This window comes from Gopherus flavomarginatus, chromosome 16, assembly GCF_025201925.1.
Source record: "Gopherus flavomarginatus isolate rGopFla2 chromosome 16, rGopFla2.mat.asm, whole genome shotgun sequence".
Classification (NCBI taxonomy): Eukaryota; Metazoa; Chordata; order Testudines; family Testudinidae; genus Gopherus; species Gopherus flavomarginatus.
In genome coordinates, this window is record NC_066632.1 from 3,896,787 (window position 1) to 3,907,434 (window position 10,648).

Consider the following 10,648-nt stretch of genomic DNA (forward strand, 5'->3'; position numbering starts at 1 on the left):
AAGCTGCTGCTTTCGTCTGTCGCCATAGCCCCGTGTTTATAGACACACCTTTCAGGGTGTCACAAAGGGATATATAACATAAAGGCAGGGATCAGGTAATCCCCTATTGAAATCCACCTACTTCTGGGGTGGGATCCAGGGGTGGTTCATCCAGAGATCCCTCATCCAGCGCTCAGGTACACTCACCCAGGGGTGGAACACAGCAGCTGTTTATATCAGGACTCTCACCTGGTGCTGAGGTGCAGCCACCTCTGGGGTGGGGCCCGGCAGGTGTTTAACAGTGGCCATGCCACAGCTTGGGGCAGGAGTGAGGAAGGATCCAAGTGACCCTCGGGGGAGAGAACAGGCCCAAGGGAGGAATCAAGCGGGAAGGTAACGTTCCCTCCCTGCTGTCCATAAAGCTGAAGTTGGAGGCCTGCTCCCTCCTCTCCGGCAGGGGGTCTGGTAAAGCAGGGCTGGGGAAAGGAAAGCCAGGGCACCCTCTGGGCCAGCGAGGAGATGGAAGAGGAGGGGGTCCCTGGGCTAGGCCTCAGGAGAGCTGGGTTCAGTTCCTTGCTCTGCCACAGAATCCCTGAGTGACTCCCCTGCCCTGTGACTCAGTTTCCCCATCTGTAAAATGGGGTCATTGACCCTTCCTTCGTTGTGATCGCTGTGGGGCAGGGACTGTGTCTATACAGCCCTAACATAATGGGGGGGGGTGTGTGATCTGTGGTGGGGGGTTGAGGAGGGAATATTAAATAACAGCAGAGCCTCATGCTTGGGCTGCGGGGTCTATCAAACCTCCCGGCTGCAGGCCAGTCCTCCCACCCGGATTCTGGGGGACTGGGGGGGGAGCGAGATCGGTTCGTACCTAGCTCTGCCCCATGTGCCCCCCACCTGGGACAAGGTGCCCCCTGTTCTGTAACCAGCCGGGAACCAGGGAATCCCGCCGGTCCGGGCACGTCTGGGGCAGGGTGCGATGGGCTTGGCAGCCCCGGGGGCACTGGCTGATTCATCCGCACCCCGGCCAGGGAAACCGAGGCACAGACAAAGGAAGGGACTTGGCCAAAATCGGGGGGTGGGGGGAAGCCCCGAATAGAACCCAGGAGTCCGGGCCCTCTGCCGGGGGTGGGGGGGAAGACTCAGGAGCGCGCCCCCTACCCGGCGAGGGGGCAAGTGGGACCCACGTGTCCGCCTCTACCCCACGGGCGCCCCGCCCCAGTGGGGGGATGGGCCTGGGAGTGGGCGGGGCTTAGAAGCGAGGCGTGTGATTGGCTCCTCTTCCTGACCCGGCAGGGATTAGAGGGGGCGGTGCTAAAATGGCGGCGCCCAGTGGGGTGAGGCCGGCTGGGGTCGGATGTGGGGGGGCGCCAGGTCCAGATGGGGGGATGAGAGCTGGGGGTGGAGATGCGGCGCTGGGGGCTGGGGGCATGCGCAGATGGGGGGCAATGGGAGCTGGGGTGAGGTGTGGGATGGAGATGGGGTTTGGAGGTGCTGGGGGCATGCCCAGATGGGGGGATGAGAGCTGGGGGTGGAGATGGGGTTTTGGGGGGCTGGGGGCATGCCCAGATGGGGGGATGAGAGCTGGGGGTGGAGATGGGGTTTTGGGGGGCTGGGGGCATGCCCAGATAGGGGGCAATGGGAGCTGGGGTGAGGTGTGGGGTGGAGATGGGGTTTGGGGGCGCTGGGGGCATGCCCAGATGGGGGGATGAGAGCTGGGGGTGGAGATGGGGTTTGGAGGTGCTGGGGGCATGCCCAGATGGGGGGATGAGAGCTGGGGGTGGAGATGGGGTTTTGGGGGGCTGGGGCATGCCCAGATAGGGGGATGAGAGCTGGGGGTGGAGATGGGGTTTGGGGGGGCTGGGGGCATGCCCAGATGGGGGGATGAGAGCTGGGGGTGGAGATGGGGTTTTGGGGGGCTGGGGCATGCCCAGATAGGGGGCAATGGGAGCTGGGGTGAGGTGTGGGGTGGAGATGGGGTGCTGGGGGCATGCCCAGATGTGGGGGATGAGAGCTGCGGTGAGGTGTGGGGTTGAGATGGAGTATTGGGGGGCTGGGGGCATGTCCATGTGCTGGGGGGTGGGAGGTGGAGTGTCTGGGAAGTGTGAGGTGAGGGGATGGGCGTGTTGGGGGTCTGGAGGCCTCCCCTCCCCGTGGGGGGTATATGGGAGTTTGGGGGCAGGGCATGGGGGGGGCTGAACATGTTTGTGGGAGACACAAATGCAGTGTGTGTGGCTGCATACAGAGCCCCATGAATGGGGGGGTGCCTGAACAGGTGATGGGGAGCTCTCCCTTCCCCCCACGTCCCCCCGGTAGATTTCCTGTCCCCGTGTGCTACGGTCAATCTCTAAGTTACGTCTCTGTCTGTTTCAAGCAAACGCTGGAGGTTAGGCATGGCTGAGCCTGCCCCTTCCTCCCCCGACCTTCTGCATCTCCCAGCTCCAGCAGCAGCCTCCTTCCTCGCCAGCCTCCGCCCTGCGTCAGAGGGACAAACTCCCCACCATGAACAGTGTGCGGAACCTGCTCCGGGCCCGAGAGCTCTCTGCCGGCCGAGGCGTCCTGCGGCAAGCCTTGCCGGGGAGGGATCGCCCATGGCTGCAGGAAAGGAGCTGTGCCCAGGTATCAGCCGTCCTGCAGCAGGCTGGGCACCACGTGAGACACAAATTCCATGCGGGCCCTGCCCTGAGCAGCTCCCAGTCCAAAGGAAACCAGCTCAGGCCGTGAAGCCTCAGGGAGGGAAGTGTGTGTGTGTGTGTGTGTGTGTGTGTGTGTGTGGAGGGAGGGGAAGCAGGGACTGGGAGTCAGGACTCCTGGGGTTCTATTCCCTGAAACCACAGCTGCCCCCTGCAACTCGTGCCCCAGGGCACAGCCCCCCATGGATCCAGCTATCTCCAAACACCCTCTCCCAGGGCACAGCCCCCCATGGATCTGGCTTCTTCTCCCACTCGCCCCCCAGGACAAAGCCCCCCATCCCTGCTCCCATTTGATGTAATCCGAGGGTGGGGGAAAGAGGGGCACCAGGCACCCGTTCGTACGAGTGGTATTGCAGCGGATCGGTCCGGTGGACAGGAGGGGCTGCTGGGAAGTAGTCTGAGACCCCGCGGTTCCATTGCACACAGGCTGCTAAGCAGCTGTCAAATGGTAACAGTCACTGCTGGCCTGCAACCTGGCATCCAGTGCCTGTGAGCCAGGGGAATGGAATGGTGCTGTAGAGTGTGGTACTGCTATCTAGGGCCTTGCCCCACTGAGCGAGCTGTAATCACCAGGTAACATGACAGCTGCTAAAGGCCCTGTTTGTATCCAATTATCTGCTAGGGCTTCTGGCTGGTGCCTGTGCGGAGCATCCGGAGCAGCGCTGCCCTGAGCCGTTCTGAGCTCGTCCCCTCAGCAAGGGGGGACAAGGAGAAAGACAGAGGGTTCCGTGATGGGTCCCTGGTGCCCTTTGATGAGCTCTTCGAGCGGGCCCACGAGGGAGACAGGAACAAAGCCGCCTTCAGCCGAGCGGTGGAGTTCTTCTGCCAGAGGGACATCCGGCGCAGAGGTCACGTCGAATTCATCAACGCGGCCCTCAGGAAGATGCCGGAGTTTGGGGTGGAGCGGGATCTCGATGTCTACAACAAGATCCTGGACGTCTTCCCCAAGGAAGTGTTCGTGCCCCGCAACTTTATCCAGAGGATGTTCAACCACTACCCGAGGCAGCAGGAATGCGGGATCCACGTCCTGGAGCAGATGGAGAACTATGGTAGGGGTGGGGGGTGCCCAAACACCCACAGCAGCAGTGTGGGGTAGTGGTTAGGGCTGGGGGGAGTGGGAGTCAGGACTCCTGGGTTCTATTCCCAGTTCTGCTACTGACTCCCTGTCTGAACTGGGCAAGTCGCTTAATCCCTCTGTCCCTTAGTCTCCACGGTGAGGGCCGGTGAAGGCACCGTCTGTGTCTCTTACCCACCTCTCCTTTGCATACACAGGCATCATGCCCAACAAGCAGACGAAATTCCTGCTGCTGCAGATCTTTGGTGAGAAGAGCCATCCCATTCGCAAGTACCAGCGGCTCATGTACTGGTTCCCCAAATTCAAGCATGTCAACCCGTACCCAGTCCCGGCGGCCCTCCCCCGAGACCCCGTCGACCTCGCCAGGATCAGCCTGCAGCGCATTGCCGCGGACCTGAGTGCTGAGGTCACGGTCTATCAGGTAACGAGGCGCTCGGCTGTAGTGCGTTGCCTCTAGCCATGGGAGTGCCTGACTCTCGCGCACTGGGGTGTGAGTGCCGCGGGGGAAGGGACTCTAACACGCCAGGGCCTCTTGCCGCACAGCGGTGGAGTCCCAGAAAGAGCAGGTGGCTGCCGCCGATGGAGGCAAAGCTCTGGTCAGCTCGAGCGACCCCTAGCACAGCCTGATGCAGAGGAGAAGGTGCTTGCAGCAATTGGGGCATGGAGCACCCTCTAGACTGTTCTGTGCACCAGGGAGTTTATTCCTGTTACCTGGGGTCTGGCCTCCCAGGGCTCGGTCCCCAGTTCGCGCAGGGGGCCTGGCCTCTTGGGTTCTACAGCCTGCCGGGCTGTATTGAGCTGGGCGAGCAGGTCAGGGATCCCATGCGTGTGAAGGATGCTGTCTCTAACAAAGGTGTCTTCATCCCCGCAGATGCCTCTGACGGATATTTCGGATGCCGGAAAAGAAATCACCCAACCACACATCGTAGGTACGGGATGCCCCGGACAACCTTGCCTTTGACTGGCCGGTGCTGGATTACGTGGGAGCGAAAAGTCTCTAGCCCGTTGCGTGTGTCGCCTTTGGAGCCTTAGCTGGAGGGGACGTCAGCACTGAGAGCATACGGCCCTTCGAGCTGCTGGCTGGAAGCAGCCCACGTGGCTCGTGATTTCTAAGCCCCACGCAACCCTGGACAGACTCGGAGGGGGGCTTTTGGGTTGGGTACGGGGGTGTCTCTCTAGCCCCATTGACGTGGATTTGCTCACCTTCCTTATAGCCTCGCCTCTAACCCTTCATTTCCCTGTTAAATACTGACACTGCTCCGGCGCTGAGGAGCCCAGTGTCTTTAGAGACGCTAATGAGCTAAGCGTCTCTGTGGAGCATCACATCTGGGGTAACAGACGCGCAGCTTGGAAGCCCAGCTCCTAGGTAGGAATCGCAGCCTGGCAGCTGGGGGCTGTACGGGGCTCGTGCTCTGGAGAGCTTCCCCACCTGGGGTGCTTTGGCTTGGTGCGAAGGCCGTTCAGCGCAGAGCCGTTGGATTATGTTCATTCTCTCCCCGAGTGGCTAATCCTTGATTTGTGGCGTGTGTGGTTTCCCCTCCCTTTAGGAATCCAGAGCCCCGATCAGCAGGAACTCTTGGCTTGCCACAATCCGGCCAGGCCCGTGTTTGTCGAGGGCCCCTTCCCCTTGTGGCTGAAGAAGACGTGTGTTTATTATTATGTACTCCGCGGAGAGCCACTGCCTCCTGAAGAAAAGGTAAAGAATGGCCTTGCCTCCCTGTGTAGGCCTGGGGCTGCAGGCTCTGGGGAGGAGGGTCTGTATTTCCAGGCTGTTTTCCTGCATTGCAAAAACCACGGAGTTGGTGCTGCTTTGGTGAATGACGTGAGTCACTGTGGAAACGCTGTAAGTCTTGTGGAGGTGGGGCAGGGGCTGGTTCATGGGGTGTGGGGAATGGGCTATAGGGGCTTTTCCCCTATAGCGGGTGCTGTCTCTGACCCCCAGCATGGGGACTGGCAGGGGAGTCAGAGGACTGGAATATGGGGCTTTTCCCCTTTCAGGGGCGCCAGTTCTATTCCCTCCTGCTTTGGTGGAGACCAATAATTACCTCCACCTGACGCCATTCGTCGGCCTGCACATAATGAGTTTGCCAGGTCTCAGTTCATTCCTACCTGGGCTGGTGAACATATTGTCGAAACCACCAGCACAATCTGCAGTGACCAGGCCCCTCACGAACAGCCTCACTGGAGAGGCCGGGGTCCATTCTTCCACTTGGGGGGATGTGGGGGGGAGAGAGGTCTGTCCAGGGCTGGCTCAGGGGTATCGGACAGGAAGTTCGCTCTGCAGACACACTGGGCTGCCATTCTGGCATCTTTCTCTGGAAATCCAGAGGCCGCACAAGCTGAAGAGTGGGCTTGTCTTGCCCAAGGAGGGCAGAGAGAGGCATGGGGCTCAGCGGTGCTGGTTAGCTATTGAGGAAGGTAGAGGTGTTTGGTGGGGGTATTTACTCCCCCTGTATAAATATCTTTCCCCCTTCCCCCTTAGGAAGAGGTGATCGACTCCGAGAGGAACTTCTACTACCCCATGCACCTCGACCTGGACCTGGACCGGGACCTCTGGGACGACGAGGAATTTGACGTGGATGAAGGTAACACGCGTGGGGCAGGGCCGCTGAGGTGGGGGCACATTTAGAGCCAATCAAATCTACTGGGACAGTCGGGCAACAGGACAGCCAGAGCAGCGAAACAGAAATAGAGCCCAGAAATTGATTCATCCCTCTGGAGGCTGTTCCACAGGTTAATCGACACCTCTGTCCTCACTCACCCTCAACTGAGATCGAGGGATGTGATCATTCCCTTCTATTCCACATTGGTGAGGCCTCATCTGGAGTCCTGTGTCCAGTTTCTCAGTGCCTAATTCCACCTCTAAACCAAAGCCACTCCCCCTCGGTATAAGCTTCCAATGCTTGTAATAGTGTGCTGTCAGCCTCTAAGTCGCCAGTTCAAATCCAGCCCTGCTCAGCAGTGGATGAAGGTTACTGCCCCAGTTAATAGTCCCCATCCTAATCCAGAGCTTCTGAGAGAGGTCTGCATAAACCAGCCCTGGCACTGGTTAGAATAGCAGGGTTGGAAGGGAGCTCAGGAGGTATCTAGTCCCACCCGCTGCTCAACGCAGGACCAACCCCAACTAAATCATCCCAGCCAGGGCTTTGTCAAGCCTGACCTTAAAAACCTCTAAGGAAGGAGATTCCACCACCGCGCTAGGGAACCCATTCCAGTGCTTCACCACCCTCCTTGTGAGATAGAGTTTCCTAATATCCAACCTAAATCTCCCCCACTGCAACTTGAGACCATTGCTCCTTGTTCTGTCATCTGCCATCACTGAGAACAGTCTAGATCCATCCTCTTTGGAACCCGCTTTCAGGTAGCTGAAAGCAGCTATCAAACCCCCCTTGTTCTTCTCTTCGGCGGACTAACCAATCCCAGTTCCCGCAGCCTCTCCTCATAAATCATGTGCTCCAGCCCCCTCATCCATTTTTGTTGCCCTCCGCTGCACTCTTTCCAATTTTTCCACATCCTCCTTGTAGTGGGGGGGGGGGGCCCAAAACTGGGCACAGGACTCCAGATGAGGCCTTACTAATGTCGAATAGAGGGGAATGATCACATCCCTCAATCTGCTGGCAGTGCCCCTACTTATACAGCCCAAAATGCTGTTAGCCTTCTTGGCAACAAGGTCACCTGGTGACTCATATCCAGCTTCTGAGCAATCACAGGTTAATAAGAATGATCTTTTTCCTCCCCCTCTTATTTCTATATCTGATCCCCCAAGAAAGAAAGTATTAAGGTTACTTAGATCAGCAGATACTTTTCTTCCCTACCTGCACATGTCAAATCAGAACTCCTCTGCAGCAGGATACAATAGTGACTTCTGTTCTAAGTGGCTGTGTGGTAGCTGTTGTGTTCTGCCCCAGAGGTAGCCACATTTCAATGCCGGGTGAAAAAAATAGTTCCTGGATGTGTGGACTTTGCACCAGGGACCTGAAGTCCTTGACAGACAAGCCGCCTCCCTCCTGAGGGTGGAGGTTTATTGTTGTTCGGTGAATTGACAGTTTTCTTGCGGAGGGAGGGGCAGAGGTGAGATTAGGACCCCAAGAATCCTGATTTCCAGTCATCCTGTTGGCATTCCTGGAGTCCACTGCTCCATTGTGCTGTGGGGTTTGCTAATATTGATGCTGCTTCTGTTCTCTGTCCTGTCCCCTGCAGTGGCGGAAGGCCCCATCTTTGCCATGTGCATGGCCGGGGCAGGAGACCAGGCCACTTTGGCCAAGTGGATTTTGGGCCTGCAGCAAACCAATCCCATTTTGAGTCAGACTCCGGTTGTGTTCCACCTCACGCCGGGGCCCCGAGAGCTCCAGGCGGCCTCGGACTCGGAGAGCGGCGAGGAGGAGATCCCACAAAGTTGGCACATGAAGCAAGAACTTTAAACCTGCCTTCATTTCATCACCTTCCTTGGGGATTGTTTAGCTGTATGCGATCGAGCCGATGGGCCAGAGGGAATCTGCTTCAGCAAGCATCATGGCATAGGAACGGATCTGTCCCTTCAACCAGTCTGAGCCACTTTGAGTAGAGTCCCATGTAATGGGGGTGCTGTGACTGTCTGTCTCCTCCCCATGGCCATGCTTCCTTCGCTCTAGCACTAAGGACGGTACCGGGCAAGGGGTGAACGCGCTTAGCCGCCAGACGATTTGATGTTGTAGCCTCACATTTGGACCTGATCATTGTTCTGGGTGGTCTCTGATTGTGGCAGGAGGAGCCCAGAGCCTCCTGAGTTGTAATCCCAGCTCCTATTAAACCACTGCGCCGGGCGTGGAGCAGAGACGTTATTAAAAAGCCTTCAGCACTTTCCGAAGGAGGCAGGGAACGAGTCCTGTTCTGGCCCTGCTGGCCCTTCTCCATGAAAAGGGGGCAGGTTCACATTACAACATGGCTTTGTGCAGGGGGGGGCTCTGCCTAAGCCGTGGGGGCCTAGGAGAGCCTGCCCCAGTTCCCCATGCCTTCTGCTGAAGCCGCTCTGAAAACTAGCCAGGAGCTGGCCTGACGGGGTGTTCAGAGCCTGGACTGGGAGGCTGCTGCTGCTGATCACAGAGCAGATACTTGCTGCGGGGGTCGTGACTGGGCTGAACTGCCTCCAGCCAGCTAGTCAAGGCCAGCTGCTCATGGGACCTGTATGGGTAGAGGGGCTGGGCCTGGGGGGGAGGGGGTGTCTCCTGAGGGTTCTCTGGTGTGGGGGAGCATGGTGGGTAAACTGTCCAGGTGTGTGTGTGTGTGTGTGTGTGTGTGTTCGTTCATCCTGGCTTAAGCATGTGGGACCATGGTGGATGGAGCAGCCATGTGCTGGTTGGGCCATGGGGGAACCTGTCCTGGGGGGCTGGGCCCAAGCGTGCAAGGGAGGGTGGTGGCGGCTGGCAGGGGTGTGTGCTGACCTGTCTGTCCCAGGACTTGGGTGGAATGGTTGTGTATGGGCTGGGCCCTGGTGGTGGGGGTCAGTCCTGTGGGGCTGGGCTCCATGAGGGGGAAATGTGATGGGTGGAGGGGGCTGGGTGCCAGCTGAGCCCTGGTGGGGGAGTTAGTCCTGTGGGGCTGATCCCCAGGAGGGGAGTGTGATGGGTGGAGGGGCTGGGGACTAGCTGGGCCCTGGTGGTGGGGTCAGTCCTGTGGGGCTGGGCCCCACGAGGGGGAGTGTGGAGGGGCTGGGCACTAGCTGGGCCCTGGGGGTGGGGTCAGTCCTGTGGGGCTGGGCCCCACGAGGGGGAGTGTGGAGGGGCTGGGCCCTAGCTGGGCCCTGGTGGGGGGGTCAGTCCTGGGGGGCTGGGTGGAGGGGCTGGGCGCTAGCTGGGCCCTGGTGGTGGGGTCAGTCCTGTGGGGCTGGCAACCCCAAGGGGGAAATGTGATGGGTGGAGGGGGCTGGGCGCTAGCTGGGCCCTTGTGGGGGGGGTCAGTCCTGGAGGGCTGGGCCCCAGGAGGGGATGGGTGGAGGGGGCTGGGCACTAGCTGGGCCCTGGTGGGGGGGGTCAGTCCTGGGGGGAGGGGGAGGGGCTGGGCGCTAGCTGGGCCCTGGTGGGGGGGGGGTCAGTCCTGGGGGGAGGGGGAGGGGCTGGGCGCTAGCTGGGCCCTGGTGGGGGGGGGGGGTCAGTCCTGGGGGGAGGGGGAGGGGCTGGGCGCTAGCTGGGCCCTGGTGGGGGGGGGGGGGTCAGTCCTGGGGGGAGGGGGAGGGGCTGGGCGCTAGCTGGGCCCTGGTGGGGGGGGGGGGGTCAGTCCTGGGGGGAGGGGGAGGGGCTGGGCGCTAGCTGGGCCCTGGTGGGGGGGGGGGGGTCAGTCCTGGGGGGAGGGGGAGGGGCTGGGCGCTAGCTGGGCCCTGGTGGGGGGGGGGGTCAGTCCTGGGGGGAGGGGGAGGGGCTGGGCGCTAGCTGGGCCCTGGTGGGGGGGGGGTCAGTCCTGGGGGGAGGGGGAGGGGCTGGGCGCTAGCTGGGCCCTGGTGGGGGGGGGGGGGTCAGTCCTGGGGGGAGGGGGAGGGGCTGGGCGCTAGCTGGGCCCTGGTGGGGGGGGGGGGGTCAGTCCTGGGGGGAGGGGGAGGGGCTGGGCGCTAGCTGGGCCCTGGTGGGGGGGGGGGGGTCAGTCCTGGGGGGAGGGGGAGGGGCTGGGCGCTAGCTGGGCCCTGGTGGGGGGGGGGGGTCAGTCCTGGGGGGAGGGGGAGGGGCTGGGCGCTAGCTGGGCCCTGGTGGGGGGGGGGGGGTCAGTCCTGGGGGAGGGGGAGGGGCTGGGCGCTAGCTGGGCCCTGGTGGGGGGGGTCAGTCCTGGGGGGATGGGTGGAGGGGGAGGGGCTGGGCGCTAGCTGGGCCCTGGTGGGGGGGGGGTCAGTCCTGGGGGGATGGGTGGAGGGGGAGGGGCTGGGCGCTAGCTGGGC

General features: G+C 61.0%; 1 protein-coding gene across 3 annotated transcripts; it reads left to right on the forward strand.

The window, feature by feature from the left end:
- Positions 1–1,249: 1,249 nt before the first annotated feature.
- On the forward strand, positions 1,250–8,608 carry ECSIT (ECSIT signaling integrator). 3 transcript variants are annotated; one of them, XM_050924597.1, is made up of 8 exons: positions 1,250–1,316; positions 2,354–2,598; positions 3,295–3,721; positions 3,945–4,168; positions 4,619–4,676; positions 5,295–5,443; positions 6,230–6,332; positions 7,948–8,608. In XM_050924597.1, the coding sequence occupies exons 2-8, from the start codon at positions 2,482–2,484 to the stop codon at positions 8,166–8,168; spliced, it is 1,299 nt and encodes a 432-aa protein (XP_050780554.1). In that variant the 5' UTR covers positions 1,250–1,316; positions 2,354–2,481; the 3' UTR covers positions 8,169–8,608. The 3 variants fall into 3 exon arrangements, with proteins under 3 accessions (XP_050780554.1, XP_050780553.1, XP_050780555.1); XM_050924598.1 differs by lacking the exon at positions 1,250–1,316 and adding an exon at positions 2,161–2,254; XM_050924596.1 differs by lacking the exon at positions 1,250–1,316 and having other exon boundaries at positions 2,158–2,598.
- The last annotated feature ends 2,040 nt before the right edge of the window (positions 8,609–10,648 follow it).